This window comes from Falco punctatus (genome assembly GCF_963210335.1).
Source record: "Falco punctatus genome assembly, chromosome: 9".
Lineage (NCBI taxonomy): Eukaryota > Metazoa > Chordata > Aves > Falconiformes > Falconidae > Falco > Falco punctatus.
The window spans coordinates 38952301-38971751 of NC_137589.1; the positions used below are offsets into that span (position 1 = coordinate 38952301).

At 45.0% G+C, this 19451-nt stretch overlaps 2 protein-coding genes and 1 long non-coding RNA gene across 3 annotated transcripts; 1 reads left to right on the forward strand and 2 right to left on the reverse strand.

Moving 5' to 3' along the window:
- Window positions 1-128: 128 nt before the first annotated feature.
- Window positions 129-3194, reverse strand: CHCHD1 (coiled-coil-helix-coiled-coil-helix domain containing 1). The gene is made up of 3 exons (XM_080401272.1): window positions 2886-3194; window positions 2360-2478; window positions 129-925 (listed from the first exon to the last, which is right to left on the reverse strand). Exons 1-3 carry the CDS (start codon window positions 3025-3027, stop codon window positions 812-814), a joined length of 375 nt encoding a protein of 124 aa, XP_080257398.1. The 5' UTR covers window positions 3028-3194; the 3' UTR covers window positions 129-811.
- A 203-nt stretch (window positions 3195-3397) lies between these two features.
- On the forward strand, window positions 3398-5462 carry LOC308069260. Its single transcript, XR_013930326.1, has 2 exons — window positions 3398-3521; window positions 4342-5462. It is a non-coding gene; the product is annotated as an uncharacterized lncRNA (long non-coding RNA).
- A 5513-nt stretch (window positions 5463-10975) lies between these two features.
- FUT11 (fucosyltransferase 11) lies at window positions 10976-19321 on the reverse strand. The gene is made up of 3 exons (XM_080401243.1): window positions 18569-19321; window positions 16395-17020; window positions 10976-11676 (listed from the first exon to the last, which is right to left on the reverse strand). The coding sequence occupies exons 1-3, from the start codon at window positions 19304-19306 to the stop codon at window positions 11529-11531; spliced, it is 1512 nt and encodes a 503-aa protein (XP_080257369.1). The 5' UTR covers window positions 19307-19321; the 3' UTR covers window positions 10976-11528.
- Between the last annotated feature and the right edge of the window lie 130 nt (window positions 19322-19451).

The following is a 19451-nucleotide window of genomic DNA, read 5'->3' on the forward strand; positions in this document are numbered from 1 at the left end:
AACCCAACCAAATAAAAACTAACAATTAATTACACAATTTCAGTATCAGTCTGTATGTCTTCCCTTTTAGTTTTTTTTACCAAACAACGGAACGTTTTGTTGAAGATTATGAGTTGCCCCAGCCAAACAACAGTCTTGCATTATTTTATTATAGAACAGACAACATGATCAATTTGACATGGCACCATACCTGTCCCACCTGCAAATCAGAGGGCCTAAATCACAAGCTTCAACACTGAAGTTATATTTGATCCTTACCAATGTATTGTGTATTAACAAGGTATTTTGCTGCAGACTTCTTCCTCATTCTACAGCCGCCTTGTACAGCAGCAGGAATTAAAAACATTTTGAGAGGAACCAAACTGTGTATACATACACGTATGAGTCATGAGATTACTATCAATTTTAAGTTGGCTCAATGTCTGGGCCTGAGCACTTTTTGATAGTGGCTCAGAAGTTAGGCAGGAAGCTTATACTTGAGGAAAAATCACCCCCTAACCGTGAGAAAAGGTATTTACATGCCTTCCTAGAAGATGGTATTTCACAGCAAGGACCTGACTCCCCACTGTGGCTAGCTGAACAATACACTGCAGAAACCCTAAGAGCGCAAGACCCGAGAACCTCATGAACAAGGTCAGCTGATGGCCGAGTTGGGTGGGTTTTGCTCTGGAAACAAAGGCATAATCAGGATCCGTACAGCAGTGCTGACAGACACCACTTGACATCAAACACTCACTCAAGTCTGCTTTTCACCTTCTCGCCAAAGACTCCAACTTTAATTGCTCATCTGCGGCCCCTTTAGTAAAGTACATTACACGTAACGTGTTATCTGAGGAAACCTCTTCAGGAGCTTATTCACTTTGCTTGAAGTTAGGTTTCCCCTGGCTGTCACTGTGTCCTCCTCATTCTGAGCCTTGCGCTCCTTCTGAAAGAGAAAAGAAACCTCAAAATATTACCTCAGTTGATTCGCAGAGTTGACACTCTCCCCCGAAGACTACTACTGACTGTACTGGCATATTTCTTTCAGAAGAATGCTGTTCCTTTAAGGAACACTTACAATAGCACTTTGCTCAATAATCACAAGGCTTTCAAAAGCTGATAACCTTTAAATGATGTAGTTAATGGCCGACTGACATCTTGCAAAGATGATACTCTTCCATGTTCTTAGTTAGCAATATTATAAACATAGTAACAACTCAAGGTTTTTTTGTTTTTACTTTCTGATGTTCAGTTTGATTCTTTGTAATCTACCAAGTAAATTGCAAACAATTTTTCATCCATGCTTTCAAACAGCAACACTAAATAACTTTTTACTAAATGATAGTACTGTTACTGAAAAAAAACTGAAACCAGTTTAAGGACAAGTTTAGCACACATACTTACCTTTAGTCTGCTTTTGAAACTGACTTGATTTCAAGTTTATCATATAGCAGGAAACCTCTAACTTCCAAAAAATATTAAATCTATTTTTGAAGGAAATTGCCTAGCCTTCAAAGTCAGAAACAGCCTAAAAGAACTCCTAATTTTCAGAGACTCCAGAATAGCTGTAGCTACCTCATGTATCCTGAAAAATTCTGTTACAAGGATTACTGAAACCACTGGTTATTCCTCTGCTACCTTGTCTCCATCCTCACCCTTGCAAGCACAAAAACTCCTTACAGATTTATGACAGACTGGAATGTGAGAATCCTAACTTACCGCTCTCCCCTACCACCATCTCGGTAATGCAGGTATTGGACTGGCACCTGAATCAGCTATTTCTTTGTGAATTTTGTGAATCAGAGCAGCTGTGGAAATTCACCTACACTGTACATCTCCACAGCTACAACATAATCCACATCTCGCACTGCACAAATCACTGTTTTACATAACAGCTACAAACTGTACTCTCCCTCATTCATTCAGAACTATCATGTAAATGCAGAAAGCGGTGATAATTATTGCTTTATTAGTACTGAATCTTTAAGGGACTAAAACCTAGGAGAAATCAAAAGGAACGGCCTAGGTTAGGGTCAAGTGACAGCAAGTGAGCTCTGCTTCAAGAATCTGACAACGCAAAAAGGACTGGATGTGCCTACTGTTTCATCTTTAGTTGTAACATTCCAAACATCCAGTCCCTTCCTACAGTCCTTTATCCTTAATTCTAACTTAATTTAATTTTAATTTAGCTTCTGCATTCAAAAAGGAAGGACTTCATGCTTGATCTACAGCATCCTACACCTCTCCTAAAGCTCAAATGGATTACAACATCCATCAAATTGTTCAGAGAACATTGCCACTGTTGGCACACAAGATATGACTGGGGGTTTCCTCCTTCCCTATGATATGTCTTTAAGAACATGAAAGAGGTCTTAATTACTTCTGCCTTTGCCACGCAGTCATAGAACATCCGGATCTCGTCCGCACAGGCGGTATCACTGAAGTCATTCCGTTTCCAGCAGGCCATCATTACCGACATCTCCGTAATGCACGTCGCCTCTAGGAGGGAAAGAAACAACCACAGATCTCAGGTGCAGGGAATTTCACGCTAAGTGCCTCCAAAGCGCATAAATCTTCAGAGAGAAGTTTAGGATGGGGTAAAGGCAGGTGAGAAACAGCAATGCTAGAGGAAGGGTCTCATCAGCACCTTCGCCGCCACGGGACTGAATTCTGAAGGGAAACGCTACGCCGAGATACAACAAAGTATTTTACACATGTGCTTGGCATACGGGGCATCACGAGATGCAAAGCCAGGGTCGTTGCGCGAGGAAATGACCTCCCCAGAAGAGCCCGTGTCCCCCCGGTGTGGCATGGCACAGCGCGGCCCCTTCCCTCTGCCCCCCGCCGGGCACAGGAGCCGCGGGCAGCCCAGGGCGGGGCCGAGCGGGCCCTCCCCGCGCACTCACCTCCCGCCTGCTCCCTGCGGTTCGCCACCTTGTTAGCCAGCACCAGCGGCCGGGTGGGGCGGATAACGGGGGGACGCTTCTTCTGCCGCCACTGCCCCGACACCCACCGGATGACCCAAGCCGGGTACACGGGCGCCGCCATGTCCGTTTGCGACAGGCCGTACGGCGAGCGGGCCGTGCGCAGCGCCTGGCGGGAGCGCGCCTGCGCGGGCCCGGCCCCGTCAGGCCTGCCGCTGCGGCCTTGTCGCGGGCAGAGGCCACGAAAATTAATGTAATTTCTCACCGCTTCAGCGTGGGACGGCAACGTGATACTCCTCAACAACTCCGGTCCAGTGACAACTCCTCAAAACGCGCATCCGCAGACGTGCTTCTGCAGCCCCTACGTGACGGCGGCGCGCAGCGCCTGGCCCGGCGCAGGAGAAATCACGGTTGTTACAGGCAATTTCCCTGGAACTTAACAGCGGCCGTATGGAAACATTCCTTGGTGCTGGAAACGCGGCTGGATCTGCCCTGAGTTGCTCCTGCACCTGGCGTCTGCCAAGCCCTACCACTGCTGAGGCGCATCCCCGCTCCCGCAGGCTGCTCCTGCCGCCATGTCCCGGGCTGGAACTGGCAGGTGGCGCGGAGTTAAGGCAGGTAACAGAAAAAACACAAAAGGTAACACAGGGGAAAAAAAGGCAGTTAACAGGAAAAAAAAAATAGAGGGCAGTAACACAGAAGGCACAGCTGCATGGTAAGGGCAGGGGTCCTGACAGATTTCCTCACAGCATGAGGGACAAGGCAGATGTAGAGCTGAGCAGACAGACACCAGGGACCTAACATACTCAGGCGCTTGTCATACAGTAGTCACAGTATAAATAAGCCGTTTTACCATGGTATTGAGGCTCCTTTGGGCACCAGCAATCCCCCTTGTGCACTGGAGAATGTCTGCAGCAACAGTTTTCTTCCATAGGAAGGGTTGGTTGTATGCTTGGAGTTCTCTAACCACCTCTATAATGCCAAACCAAAGATGCTGGGAACAATTTTTTTGCACAGGACGTTGCTTTGGACAAAGATACATTCCACCTCTTAACTACAGACATAAAACCCAAAGAACTCCCCTTGCCTCTGCCTAGTCAAGGAAGTTAATAAAACACTGGAAATTTTGTTACCTTAAGCTAAGTATTACCAGACCTTCACCAGAATATTCTCGGTATCATTAATAGAATTTACTGCATCTGCAGACAATATATTCTCTGGTATGTCTCATTCTATCATTATTTTTGTGCTAGTTTTAAAATAGCATTTTCTTAGAGTCCAATTTAAAGAGTACAAGAAGACATTTCCAAATAAACAAAAGAGAGCTTTTGGCCCTCTTTAGGAGCCCATTCCTGTATCTTTACGTCTAAATTCAGTTTATCTGGAAGTTCTAAAACATTTTGGTAAGAGGGATGTTTCTCTACTCCCATTTTTTCAGATGGGACAGGAAACAAGCCATCGTCGAGCTTGGCTACCAGTGGAGAAGGAAGCAAGCTGACACCTTCAAATTAGGCTCGAGAGCTTGCATCCTGCAATTCTAAAGATTAAGAGATCTTGCAAATTCAAGACAGGGACATGAAGTACTTTTCAGTATACCAGTTCACCTGAGGTTCAGCAACTCTTAGGTTTGCCTTTTCTGGTTACCCCTACTGACACCTACTCTTCCCTACTGCATTTGCTGTGATGACCAACTAGACTTGTACAAGAACAGTAACAAGAAAAAAAAAGACACAAATACTAGGACATAAGAGAAGCTGAACTGCACACCCTGTAAATCAACCTCCCTTTTTCTAAATTAATTAGCTAATGGTGGCAGCACTTTCAGGTACATTCACCTTCAAAAACTGATCTCTCTTAAGTAATTCCAAGAAAAATGGGGGCGGGAAGAGGAAGGGAGGCTGAGAGAGAGAAAGGCAAGCTACACAAGGAGAATTGTAATAGCTTCCTGTCCGTTACTGCTGTCTGCATTATTATTTCCTTTTCTGGCATTCAGCCTGGGATTAGAGCATGAGCCAAAGACATTCCCGAGCAGACAGAATGAGGTACGTGATGGTGTCTGCACACATATGCAGAGGTGTCTGAAGCAAGACGCACACATTCGTTTTAAAGGTGAATGTGGAACCATAGAAGAGGCATGCTACTCAACATCCAGGTCACTCTGTAGCCTGTATTTTGTTCAGCTGATGGCTGACACAGAGACACCAGTGGGTGGGCTGGAAGCGCCAACTTTAAAGGGACAGTCAGAAACCCAATTCCCTCGACACACTGAGCAGTGAAACCCGCAGGTGTTCCATTGCCAATGCTGAATGTACAACTGTAAAGAACACTTAAAAATCTAACTGCATTTACAACTTCTTTACTTGGATCAACATAGTTAAAGCTGAATCCTAGCCTACATTTCTGCTAGTCAAAACCAAAATGAATGATAGAGATTAAACTATTAGTATTAGATTTGACAAGAATCTATCACAACTGGAATAAGGGCCAGTTACGATGCTGCAGTAAATGCCATGCCACAATTAATACAGTGCTGTAATAAAATACACCCTTAAAATGTGACTGTTTTCTTAAATACATCTTTTAAGAGTTGAGAAATTACACCATGGATTCTTTGCTTTATGGAGTAACTGTGCAAAACCTTCAGGCACTGCCTAAAACCCACCTAGGGAATGAGACTAAGAAATCAGTTGAACTGGGAGCAATGAACAGGGTTGATATCCGTGTCTTTCTGAACTGCTTGAATCCAGCTTTCAGGTAAATTCCAGTATATTCACCCAAGTGTACTGGTTTAAGCCACGACACCACATTTATCCTGAATGCTCCAGTTCTCTTCATACAAAATCATAATGCCCTCACCTACCACAATTTATTCTTAGCTGTCTCACCCTCACCTCAAACTCCAATTTAATTGGAGATGCCTAGAAAGTTAAGCACCCCCACTTCAACTCTAGTAGTGAAACTAACTGGTTTGCTAAGATTCCAGTCGATTCAGATTTACTCCTGCCTGCTGAGCTATTGTGCTTGGACAGTATTAGCACTTAATGCACTTATTAGCACAAGTGCATTCATTAGCACAATGACAGATGCAATTTCTGTTCTGGTATGCCACCCCCTGCCCCACCTCCAATGCTGGCCTGCCTTATCCTGAGTTGTCCAGTCAGGTCAGCCACCCTGCGTTATTCCATCCACCTGACTAGTTCTGAGCTGCCATCCCTAATCTCTAATTCCCAGATCTACTCAAATCCAGCCCATTTCCACTACAAATTACCTGATGCCTCCTCATTTGCTCAGAGATGCCACAAAGCATCGTGATCCGTTCCAAGATCCCCAGAACTATCTTTAGCTGAGATGCTTCAGCATTAGATGGGTCTTTTCTGCGGGAAAGAATGCATGTAACAGCATACAAATTAAGATGCCAGTCATGTCAGAGCTCTGGAACAAATCCTGCAGCTCCGTTCTTCTCCACCTCCCTAATCCCTCTGCAGGGCCATGTATCTCTCACTGCCAGATCCGAGACACTGAATGATAAGAGAAGTGCAGTTTGTTAAAGCCTGACACAGGTTTTGGCTCAGCTGCTCCTATCACTAAAAGGATTTTTTCCCTGATTAATTTCAACCTGTCAGTAGAGGTCTCTGGGCAGAATGAAGGAACCTGCCATCCTGTTTGTTTCCAATTAATACAACTTCTCAAAAGGTGCCTAGAGATCCATAACAATCTTAATTAAATCCAACCAAATGGATGACAACTGATCATTAAGGGAGCGGCTCTCTCGGGACAGTGGCTGAAGAGTGCATATGGCGGGATGGTAAGGGAGGCAGATGGCTGCTTGTCTAACATGGCAAAGCCTGCTTAAACAGTGATGTCCCCGACGGCTGTGTGTTGATGCCATTTATCCTGTGCCCAGTCCTTCAGGAGTTACTTGTTCTTCCATGCCCGTTAAAACTACCCACTGTCAAGGTGCAAGAGGGGCATTTCTGCTGCGATTCTCCAGCTGCTGCATGTTGCAGACCTTTTCCAGGTTTTATTCTTCTTTCCCTCTAAACATACACATCCATTGCTGCTTGGCTCTCATTCTACTTACCATCACAGAGGACTCAGAGATCTTTCAGTTTGAAAATTACTACAGTGACAGAAATAAGAAAAGGCAGTTATTTTTTCATTTGTAGAAATGACCAATGTTAGGTATCAAATCAGTAGTCTTCAGTGGGATTATATGCTTCCTCTAAACATTGCACCCCTTGCTAAAGGGCAGAAAACACAGACTACTAGCTCAGTATATAAAATAGCCAGCTTTTTACTGAAAAAACAGGCAGCACCTGATATCACAGTTTTGGGAAGGGAATGAGAACTTGAGCTTCTCCGATGCAATGAACTGCATTGCTAGATTTTTAACCTTCTGTCAGACAGTTGCTTCTCCTCTCTCCCTTCTCAGAAAGCATAAACATGTCCTAGCTTGTCAAGTCAATTCTGAGACACAGCATCCATATAGAAAATCTACTGGTGTGTCGTATGAGCAGCAATGAGGAGACAGCTATTTTCAGGACGTTAACGTTAGTGAATAATGCTATCCTGGCAACTTTGAAATCCTCCCTCTAGTCACACAAGTAAACGGGCAAAATGCATGACAAGCAGTGAAGTGACTCACCCTAGTTAGCAGAAGTCTACTAAAGGGTTTATAGAAGTAATCTCTTTATCATCGTCAATATTTGTAACTTCACTAAAATTCCAGACTAGTCTCAGTTGTGTGGTTTTTATGAGTATGGGCACCTGCACTGTAAGAATGTCATTAAGAAAGATGCTGCATACACTTTTCAGTCTGAGCATTGTATAAGCCTTCCAGCAGTCACAACACAAGTGATGACGTTCAGCCATCTAGCTGGTTTGGATTTAAAGCAGTGAAATGAGAAATCCAGTTGGTAGTCAAGAGCAGAAACCAGAAACCTTTTCCCAAAATACTAACAGTTGCTGCAGTGACCTTCCTCCTTGTCTGCATTCACATACTCGCATTAGTAGGAAGACAACTAGGATCATAAATTAAATTCACTTTGGCTAAGACTAGCAGTAGTCTTTGGACGTTATGTAGCAATCCTTTCAAATGCATTATTAGGTTAATTGTATACTCCTCAAGGGTATGAGACCCAGCTTCTCCTCCTGCCTCCTCCAAGTAACAGGAGAGACAAAAGCAAAGCCCTGGTGGCAGAACCACCTTTATTCAGCATTTCGCAGCCCTTGCTGTGCAGAGAAGCGGTTGTTGTGAAGGTCAGTCAGCAGCTGGGAACAGAGCTGCAAACCCAACTCCTGAGCCAGCTGGGGAGGATTCCCACCTCTCCCGCCCTGAGGAGTCTGCCTGGCAGCCACACAAGCTATTCATACTAAGCACTGGATAAAATATATCAGTTTAATCCTTGTGCACCATGTATAATAAGTGAAACACATTTAGTGTATTATTATAGGCAACAGACACACTGTTTATAAAACACGGACATATCTGACATACGGGAGACAAGCGAGCGTGATCTATTACCACAGAAAAAAATGCAGGTACAAGAAAAACACAAGGCTTGGGTGAGCGTCATGGCTGCAAGGAGCAGTAGCTGATACTCATTACCTTTTGAGAAGTTCAACACCAGTAAGACTGTAAAAAATAGTTAAACCTAGGAAGGCACTAAGCAGCCATAAGAGAAAGCTATTACAACTGACTCCTGTCTCATAACTACAAACTGAAAGTTGGCATTTGAAAAACTCAGACAAAACCCACAGAATATCTGATAGTTACTTTCATATCTGTGCTGCTTTCATACCTGTGTTAAGAAGGGATGTGGCAATATGAAATACTGATGCTTGGCAACAGTCATGGAGCTCAAAGAAACAGCCTTCTGAAGTACATACACATAGCAAAAAAACTCAAACAAAAAAACCCTGTAGGACTAACAAAAAACTTGTTGACTGGCGACTGCAATACACACAGCGCAGACAAAGAGCAGTAAAGGAACACTTGGTTGGGAACTAGCAAATCAATGAATCAGGGTCCCCAAGGAATAAGTTTTTACCTGGTGTGCTAGCTATTCTGAAGTTTGTACCACCATATCGTCAATGCTGCTGTTAGCTGACAAACACGCTCATTTTGCCGAGCGGGAAGGCAAAGTGAGGCTTTCGGACATCGCTCATCGCGAACTAAGCAGGTCCTATGATACACGTGCTTATGTTGGTTCTTCCTCCTGTTATTCCTGCAAGGGCAACACCTTAAGTGTAGCACATCTCATTTTGGCAACAGCAAATATTGTAACAAAGACCTTGACTTGGTTATAAATACCACACTTCTAGAAAATCTACTTAAATTACAGGATAAATTAGCAAAAGGAGAATGTGCTAGTACCAGGTTCTTATTTCTTATGTTTAGTACAAAAAACAAGATCAAATTTTCTCCTCCTAACTATCCCACCAAACACTCGAGTAAGAAAGGGTTTTGAGATACAACTAATTAGAGAACCACACAAAGACGACTGATTTTCTCTACAGAAACATGAACTGGAAGAGTATCCAAAGTAAATGAAGGCATTCATTCGAACAATCTATTTAAATATCACTGAACTGTTCAGTAGAAATTGATACTCAGAAGTAAAGCAGCCTTCATTTGTTTTATCATAATTTACTTCTCAAGCACATTATGGCCACTTCAGTCCTGAATACACATATTTATAATCTTAATCTGATATGAGTAATCCACTTTGACAATTAATTTAGATATATTCACTTGGGCATTCATGCCTCCTGATAACTAAAAAAAAGGAATGTAAACTGATGAATGCATTTTAGCTGAAGAACCCTTTGTTATTATTATTACAGAGGAGACAAACCAGTTTTCTTGTAAAAAACCCAGGTGAAATCAGTGTATAGTGTGTGCATTTTCTACATTTACAAGAATCCAGTGATAGTTATGGGTCTGAAGTCTCCTCTATCAAGATGCCCCGATTTTAACACTGTGATATTGTTGTATCACCTGAGAGGTAAACATCGAGATGCGTATCATTACCTATACTGATACTATACCTATAATACCTATCTGCAACATTATGAATGGGAATTTTGAGGGGAAAAAAATGAGGCTAAGTGATCCATCCACAGCACAGCAACAGATAGTGACTTAATCAGGGACAGAATGTAGATTCACTGCTGTTCCTAACTTACTAAAAGGCTTCAGACTTCCCATAGCAAAGCATTAAGTGCCTTAAAAAATAAGATTACCCCACAAACTCTAGACTTTGATCATCAACATTATGTCTTAGGCACAGATAAACTGGCTATTTAGTCAGTCATTACTTCTGAAGAGGGAGGAGAAAGGGAGAAATAAACCACCATTATACCATTAGCGACATCACTGCAGTGTGGCCGTATTTTCTTGTGCTTTGAAACCCCGGACACTAAGTAAATTAGTCTCCCTGCAAGCAAGATCAATTATTTCAGAAAGGTAGCCAACATGCAGGGAACAGCGGACTTTATCTGTAAGTGGTGCAGGCTATGCACAAGGAAGATGTGTCCATGTGTCATCACATACTTTTAGGAACTCCAGTCACAGACCAGGATCATACTGTGTGTTAAAATTTGGCAGAGACACAAAACCATCCCAGTGCACCTGGTTCTGACAGTCCACTTCAGCATAGCAGGACTGCAAGGGTTGCGCCCAAACTGCAGAGACCACTGGAAAGGCACCATCGTTACAATGCATTTGTCTTTGCAGAAAGCAGCAGATAATCAAAAAGAACAAATCAATGGCCTCTGAACTGCTACCGTTGAGGAGATAACAAGAAGTCAAGATTACAGCTGGAATTTCAGATCTGATGAAAACTTAATAGAACCAAAGTGTACTAATTTTACCGCAGTGCTGCATAGTACCAAGTAATACACTTTCTGGTGTGAAATACTTTGTTGAAATTTGTCAGTCAAATAATATAGTCTCTCATCCCACTGTACGTATCACCTGGCCAGCTAGCAAAAGAGGAAAATTAGGCAGAGCACGACCTGCCCATAGCTAATTCAGTTACCCTGAAAAGTAGGAGTAATTTGAAGCATGCTTACTTGGGGAGAAGAGACTTTATTGCTGCAATTTCATAAGGCACAATTGCTCTCCACAGATATTTGTACTTTGTAATTCCTTCACTGGAAAACCTATTTGTTAACAGCAGCTAAAAGTAGACCTTAATAATGAGGAGAATAAGTGACTGATAAAATACTTATAAAAAATGATTAATATTTTGCAGATTAAAAAATATCCCTGAAATAACTTAGGGCTTTTGAGCAAGAGTCTGAAGAGGTGTTCCTGTGAAGTCATATAAGCCACAAGGAAACTATACCAAATGCAAAAGGAGAGTAAATTCCTCTTTTGCCCTACAAGTTGACACCTGCCAGTCAGGAGTGGCTTCACCCACAGTGCTGAAATTCAAATCAAAGCAGCTGCTAAGATCTCCACTGCTGAAATCCTGTCGTAACGGAAACTTACTTCATGCACCAGAAAAAAAAGTCTCTACAAGAGTTCTTCTATTTCAAGGCCAACATCTGGAGCGAGATAAGAATGCTCAGGGCTCAACTTTCAATGCAATTTCCAAATCAAGCTCTTGCAAAGATGGGTCAGTGTTGCCTCGTCCTCTTGAGAAAAATCTCATGCATATAGTCCCAAAATCTTCCCTGATGTGACTCATTGCGATGAATCATAGCAGTGAGGGCCTCGCCCTGGTCAAGGCTTTGCCAGTAATCCTGCAGCCACATCTCTTTCCAACTGAAACAAAAAAAAGAGACAGCAGCATAAACTATCAAAACCCCTAAATGTTCTGCAGCTGTAATAGCACTGAAATAAATTTTTTTTTGTTTCACCTAAAAGGAAAACAGGCCCAGAGATGGTCATAACAAAGTATGTTCTTACTGTGCCATTGTGCTCATATTTAAAGAAACTTGCTGTGAAAATTCTTCCAGAAAATGTAAATTCACATACGTGAAGTAAGTTCACAAATGTATATAACAGCCTAAGAATCAGGGTTTTTTTCTTTTTTTCTAGATAAATCATTTAACAATTAGGGAATGACAGCTACTCATTACAAACTCAGGTTATACAAGGCAGAGACAAAAAAAAATCATTGTATCCTTCAGCTCTGACTCTTATGTCCAGATTAGATGGTCGAGTACAGGCTTTCTGTTTTTCAATGCATACATTCTCAAGCTTTTCATAGCACACACTACATCACTGCAACTTTCAGCAGTTCCCTTCCCATTCATCACTATGTGGACTACTTCTCTCATTTGTATTATATCAAGGTATGGCAATAATTTCTTTATTTCTTCTCCATTGCATCTGCTACCCAGCCACGTAAGCCCATCACAAATTCTGGAAAGAAGGGCCAAACGTCAGGGTTTTTTTTTTGATCTGTGCACATGAGTTACCCAATACATGTTAACTTACAGAGAGAGCTTTTCGCTTCTTCTTCCTCCCAATCACAGAGAGAAGTGCAGTGCCTTCTGCATTCACTCTATACACCGTAGATTAAATCCAGCATGGCTGCACTGCCCAGAAGGAAACCTCACCCGCTGCTCCAGGAAGACCAAAAGAAACACACAACATGTCATAGTTGCTTTCTTTGTGGAGCAGCATCTTCTGCGGTCAACAGCAGCATCTATGGTGGGACATTTCTGCAGCATATGCCAACAGAGAGCTCAAAATAAAGCTCTTAACATAGATTACAATGTGAAGGATCATAAACAGGGGCTTACTTCTGCATTTAAAAAAAATAATCTGCTGAAAGGTTCCTTTGTAAAATGCAGCACTTGGCCGTAGTGTGAGATCACACTGTTTCCCAGCTAAATTCATCAACCTTTGTTCAAGGACTGCCAACGTGAGTTGCTTGTTTTTTCCAGCACTGAATAAGGCACACGTTAGGAAAATGAGTATACTTGCATTAAGTACTAGACACAGGACTTAAGAGGCAGTAGGTAACAGAAAAAAGAAAATGTTTTCCAGCTGAACTTATACGAAAAAAACAGTGAAGGGAATTCCAGTATTCAAGTGAAGACTTTTGCCAGAAACATTAAATAAGAACACTCTGGTGTTTTTCTTTTTACATTGCTATTATTGGTTTTTAAGAAAATAATTTCACATTGATTCTGTAACTTGGAAAAATCTGGTACCCCAGGATGAACGGGACTGTACAAATACCCTGAAACTACCAGCTAAATACACCTGAAACATTATTACGATGAGATACAGATCTGTCTTTAATCTTGGCTGGTTACTGGATTCTATTCCAAGAGACACCTTACAGTGTAGATGTGGCAAATCTGATACACTTTTAAGCTGGTTTTTCTCTTGTTGTAAATAAACTATGACATCAACATAAAATGGCAACTAGCAAAACTGTGATGGTTTCAAAACACTCCTTTATCAAAGGTGCGCTGGCTTCTCATTTCTCATGCCACCACAGTGAAAACTTGAGGTAACTGGAAAGGTACTATCGCTTAGTCTTCTTACAGTTATCCTCTCAAATGCCCCACTTTTGGAAAATGAATATCAATTAAAGAAATCAAACATTTCTCTTCACAAAGGTGGGAGCCCAAGATTAATTGGAGATTGTGGTACCAACTAAACAGCTATTCCACTCACCAGTAGCACCATGACTCACTATTTTCTGTACAAAGCAGCCAAGAATTCTATAGGTTATAGCGACTGACCCATAACCTAACACATAGAAACGGTTGTTCTCCGACATTTCTTCTTAAGCTCACTTGGGTGTGAAGCCCAGAAGTCCAAATACCAGTGAGGCTGCAAGCGTAAGGATTTAGTAACCACATCTCCACACTTAGAGCTAAAGGACAGCGAGGTGAAGGTATAACAGTGTGCTCTCGCTACATATAGCTACAGAGTGAGAGATTCCAATGCAACAGTTCTGTCAGTTCAGCGCAGTTGTCAACCCTAAACACAAATTACACCTGGGAATGCAGGTTACAGAGCATGCACATATGCAGGGCAACCTTACTGCAATTGCATACTTGCTCTAAAAATATATACGCTCCAATTGCCTTTGTTGCTCTGAGTTCCAGAAGCCTCCAGGACTCCAAGTCACATTGTATGTTTGTAGTCAGACCTTGTATGTTGCATATAGCCTATCAGTTGTAACCCCACCAGGCCTGCGTCACGTTTCCACATTAATGTTCTCTAAAGTGACAAAATACACAGTTGACTGGCCCTGTAGACAGTCTTCTAAACTGATCAGACTGTTGAGATAATATCATCAAAGTCTGACAAAATATAACCACACTTCACTAATGCTTTGGTGGCAATTTTAGGTTACTGTCGTGCCATTTCAAATTCCAAGTAACCACTTTCCAGTTTGGAGATAAAACTGGTGAAAGCTCAGATGCTTATGGGATAGGAACCACTGTGTATCTCACTGGAGACCCCCTTGTTCATGCCTCGGCAGGTACAGGTATGTGTCTTTCTAACACTGATAGCAGACAGTGTAGAAGCTTCCCTGGCATAATTTTTCCTGACATGTCTACAGACAGGGGGAGAATAACATACTGTGGTTCAGTGAGTCATGGAAACTGCCGTGGGATGCAAGTGTAGCTTGGATTACAGACCAGCTGTCCAAGACTCCTTGCTGGTGACCACTGCACAGGATACGAGCACCTGAGCCCACCAGGAAGCAGCCTAGGCACCCATGCTGGGCCTTCAAAGGCATTTCTCTGGTGCCATCTGCTGCTCAAGCAAAAGAAAATCTAGGAGAAAGCAGAGAATACTCTGATAGATAGGATGCTGCACAGCACACTATAAGGAAAAAACACATTTTGGTACAAAGAGTGAGAAAAGCTCCAATGAATCAGTCAAGCAACAGAAAGCGAAGGATTATGAACCCCTTTACTTACTAGGGCGAGTTTCTGATTGGTCAATATGAGAATTAACTGTAATATGAAAAATGCTTCTTAATGACAAACGTTACAAACATTTTGTAAAATAGACATTTCCTAAACAACCCGAATAACCTCAGGCTTATTTACCTTTTTAAACTTCAGTTGGCCATTTCTGAAAGCATCCACACATAGGATGAAGTAATTCCCCACACTTACAAAATTCTTCATACTTTTTTGTGGATGGATAACCTCATAAAAAAATTTTAGCGCTTCATATCCATGTAGAACTTAGTTCTGGGTTAACTACTTGAAGTGATGGATTCTACATTTTCAACACACTGTCCTGCTAACATTTTAACACTCCTAAGCATTCAATTCCTTAGTCTAGGAAATTATTTACAAAGCTGTAAACTGATACAAGCTGGAATAGAGTATATTAACAACTTCTTTCTGGACAGTGCATGAGATTGTCCCAATATTTTCAGAAAGTCATTAATTTAATACTACAGCAGGACTTACATCAGCCCATTGAAATCTTAGGGGACAGCTACGAACATAGGCAAGGTCCGCTGCGGTGGAGGGTTCATCTTTGTGACGGCTGGCTGGTGGCTTTTAAGAAAGTGAATTGCATGCACCTGAGTAACTGCCTATGACGGCAGAAATTGCTGCAGGTAATACAAAGAAAAATGACAAAGCTGGGGGATCCAAACACGTTACACTAGTAATACATGCTACAAAAAGTGCACCTGTGATTTATGGACTGCAAGAACCCTTCCTTCTAGCAACTGCAACTTCAAATGCGGGCAGTGGCAAAACTCCAGGTGTGGGAATCCAAGCACAGACTCATTTTGTACAAACACATGTATATATATTAAGCAGACTGTGTGAACAAAACTGTGTTGTGCCTGTCAGAAGCAGCTGCCTGAGGGTCAGCACGGTTAGTTCCCTGCTGACAGACTTCAGGGCAGCTCACACTGAGCCGGGCAGCGCTGGGCCTGGGAGATTCCAGCAACACCAGCAATCCCTGTGCGCAACAGAGACAAGAAGCTGCGCAACTGTCCTTGGTCCTGTGTGGTCCCTCTCCTAAATAAATGTGATGGCATCCTTCAACACAAGCCAGAATCTTGTCACACAAACTAACAAGTTGTCTTATAAAGTATTCTGGGTGAGCATTCCGACTTCTGAAGCCAACAGGAGTTAGCCAGGCCTGCGCCATTCCTGACGCAGTACTGTATGGAGGTACGGAGCATCCTTCACCTGAGGGCTACAGAGTGCTTTCCCACCCCGCCTCCAAACAGAGAGGCTGAGGCAGACAAAGGACACCAGCACTGCCCAAGGTCACAGAGCATTTTAACAGAACATTGTGAGGATCTCATGCTGCTCATTCCACCACTAACCACCACCACCCCCCAAGCATCTCTTCCACCCCTGAGCATCACGCCGTACCAGCAGAGCTACCATAGCACCCACAAGGCAGAATATAAAGTGCGACTGGAGATGTCTTAAGAGATCCCTTAAGTACAAAGCATGGTTAAAAGTTACAGCTGCTATTATTTGAAGGGTTTTTTTCCTTCAAAAAGCACATTATCGGTACCTTACCTGTCTCCTTCAGAGAGGTCTTCAATGCTTCCAAACCCGGGGGTTGGCATAGGACATCCCATGTGCTTGAACTGAGCTATGCGAGGTTTGGGAGCTGGAATTTTCCCGTGAGACTTTCTGTGTTCCTGCTCCTCTTTGGCCCGGATGTTCTCCCTGTCACAGATGAAACACTCGAAGCCATTCAGGTAATTGGGCAGAGTCATGTCATTCACACCCCACTCCCGCCTCTCCAAGCTCTCTAGCAAGAACTGGTTTTTGATTCCACCAGGGTTTTTATACTCTAGATACTTCAGATATTCCTCTCCATTCTTGTCCAGGAAATCAAGATACTTTGCCAGCTCTTGGGGGCTGTCAAAGTCATCTATCAGAATGATGGAGTGGTTGTTTGGCATCCAGTCCCGCACAGTTGGGGAGCCTCGGTATACTGGGACAGCACCCAAGTGCATGGGACGCCACAGCTTCTCTGTCATGTAGTCGTCACAGATGGCATTCTCCAAGGCCAAGTGGAACTTGTACCTGGCGATAAAAGTCATAAATTCAGAATCTTCTGTCGTGGCTGTAGAGGTGTCTCGCAGTCGCTCACTGGGAAGGTCACGGTTATGCAGGCATTTCCCATAGGAGTCAACCTAAAACAACAACCAGCATCTTTACAAAGGGATTTGTTTGCCCGCAGCCTGTTTTCAGAGCTTGTAGAATTCCTAACTTTGATCAGTTCCTAGCTACCTTAGTTTAGCTTCCCTTTTGCTCCAAGTTCTTTCCCTTGTGACTATTCCTAGAACTCCAGTTCTAACAGCTGTAGAGAAAACTGAGTGCTCAGTTTCAAAACCAGCATAAATGATGCTACAGCTTGAGGCTGGGGGGGTGGGGGAGCGTGCAGAACGGAAGACGTCAGCCCAAAATGTTTTTATTACCAGATAAATCAGAAACTGAGAAGTAAGGAAGGGCATTCAACTCTCTCTATGTTAACTTAAAACTCATCTTTCTACTTAATGGAGATCCAGTACTTTTCCAAAAAGTTATTCCATGCAGTTCCTGTCAGTCTCAGCAGGCTGGCCAAAAAAATCCCATTTGTTAGACTGAGAAAAACTGATGCAGGGAGCAAAAGGAATGCTGTCCAAAAATGAAAGACAACACCCTCGATCTGGAATCTGCCTCATACTTTGGTGGTACACAGTTGTATTTTAAGAATTCTTTTCTCTTTGCTTTGCTACTGAGTACATGCTGAACTTCCACAACAAATGGATCATGACCAATAGAAACAGCAGAAATAACTAGGAAAAATGTATTTTGGATAATGAATAAAAACGGATGCTTTTTACTTTCTATCTACGATCCCTCTGAGTTTTTAAGAGACAAAAGGCACTGGTTTTTTCTGCTTGAAAGAAACTACGTTATTTCAGTTTCTGCAGCTTTTCCTTCCCCTGTACTATACTGCTGAGTTTTTAAGAGAGAAAAGGCACTAAACTTCTTTTTCTGCTTGGAATAAACTACATTATTTCAGTTTCTGTAGCTGCTTCTTCCTATCTACTACCCTTCCAAATTTTCAAGAAAGAAAAAGCACTGAACTTTTTTTTCCTGCTTGAAAGAAACTATGTTGTTTCAGTTCCTGCCGCTGCTCTTCACCAGCTGTGCTGCGGCAGCACAAACCGCCAGAGAGGCGGGCAGGGAGCAGATTCCCGGGACACGGCCTGTCCCGGCCACATGCCTGCACTCCTGGGTGGGCGCGGGGCTCGCAAGCGGGCAGCCCCCCACCCCCAGCGCAGTGGCCAGAGGCATCAGCGCTTGGCCTGCAAGGTCAGGCTTGTTCGGGCCTGGCCCGGCCGGTGGCTGATCCCAAGCGGCCAACTCTGGACCAACGGCTCCCACCAGCCCAGCGGGCCGGGAGCAGCCTGCGGCACGCTTCAGGAAGGCACGCCACGCGCTCCGGGACAGCACGCCACGCGCTCTGGAAAGGCCTCTGGGAAGGCAGGCCATGCGCTCCGGGAAGGCAGGCCGCCTGCTCTGGGATGGTGTGCCACGTGCTTCTGGAAGGTGTGCCATGTGCTCCGGGACAGCGCGCCACACGCTTCTGCTGCTAGCACGCATGCCGTTACGATCCGCACCTTGGCCGAAAACCGTGACAAAGGAACCCTGCTGCAAAAGGAGCTGGGGGAGCCGCGGCCCCCTCGGCGTACCTGGATGTACTTCATCAGCTCACGCACGTAGCGATCGCGGTCGGAAGGGACGTCGCAGTGGGACTGCAGGTAGAGCACGGGCGCGTAGCCCCGCCGCCGCCACTCATCCTTGTGTGCCAGCGGCACGGCGGGCCCGCGCAGGTAGCCGGCGGCCGGCAGCCACTGCAGGGTCAGCGGGTAGTCAGAGTGGCGGCGGAAGGTGGCCGTGTAGTTGAAGAGCCCGATGCCGGGCGGGTGCGAGAGCAGGTAGTTGTTCATGGGCGACTCCTCGTGGAAGAGCGCCCAGGCCTGGTGGGGCAGGCGGGGCAGCGGCGCCTCGTAGGCGCGGAAGTCGGTGCCGTAGAAGATGAGGGCCCTGGTGCGGCGGTGCCGCGCCGCCCGCCGGCTGCGGGTGGCCAGGCAGGAGCCCCGCGGGCAGTCGATGCGCTCGGTGTCGCCGGGGAAGTGCGGGAAAAGGCTCCCGCTCCACCACAGCAGGATGGGCAGCGCCCGGTTGCGGCGCGTGTCGTTGTTGCCGGGGCCGCGGTAGGACGCGGCAGCCACGAAGGCCGTGCCCGGCGGGACGGCGGCCCGGGCCCAGCCCTCCGCCCCGCACTGCTCCGCCGCGCCGGCCCCGGGCCCCGCCGCCTCCCCCTCGGCCTCCCCCACCGGCCCCTCCGCGGCCAGCGCCGCCGCCGCGCCCCAGGCCAGCGCCAGCCACAGCCCGGCGGCGCCCCGCCGCGCCCCGCCGCCCGCCATGCCCGCCTCAGGGCCCCGCCCCCCCGAGGCCCCGCCCGCCCCCCCGAGGCCCCGCCTCCCCGCCGCACGCGCCTCCCGCCCCCGCTCGGGCGCTGCCCCGGCCCCGCCGCGGCCCGCAGGGGGCGACAGCTGCCGCGTGGGGAAC

What these genes read in the sequence shown, in the direction of transcription:
- CHCHD1 (XM_080401272.1), bottom strand. Translation starts at nt 3,027, where the DNA reads ATGGCGGCGCCCGTGTACCCGGCTTGGGTCATCCGGTGGGTGTCGGGG. An exon ending in CCGCAGGGAGCAGGCGGGAG is followed by an intron (nt 2,479 to 2,885) that starts GTGAGTGCGCGG and finishes TTTCCCTCCTAG; the next exon opens with AGGCGACGTGCATTACGGAG. An exon ending in ACTGCGTGGCAAAGGCAGAA is followed by an intron (nt 926 to 2,359) that starts GTAATTAAGACC and finishes TTTCTCTTTCAG; the next exon opens with AAGGAGCGCAAGGCTCAGAA.
- FUT11 (XM_080401243.1), bottom strand. Translation starts at nt 19,306, where the DNA reads ATGGCGGGCGGCGGGGCGCGGCGGGGCGCCGCCGGGCTGTGGCTGGCG. An exon ending in AGCTGATGAAGTACATCCAG is followed by an intron (nt 17,021 to 18,568) that starts GTACGCCGAGGG and finishes TTGTTGTTTTAG; the next exon opens with GTTGACTCCTATGGGAAATG. An exon ending in GACCTCTCTGAAGGAGACAG is followed by an intron (nt 11,677 to 16,394) that starts GTAAGGTACCGA and finishes TTTTTGTTTCAG; the next exon opens with TTGGAAAGAGATGTGGCTGC.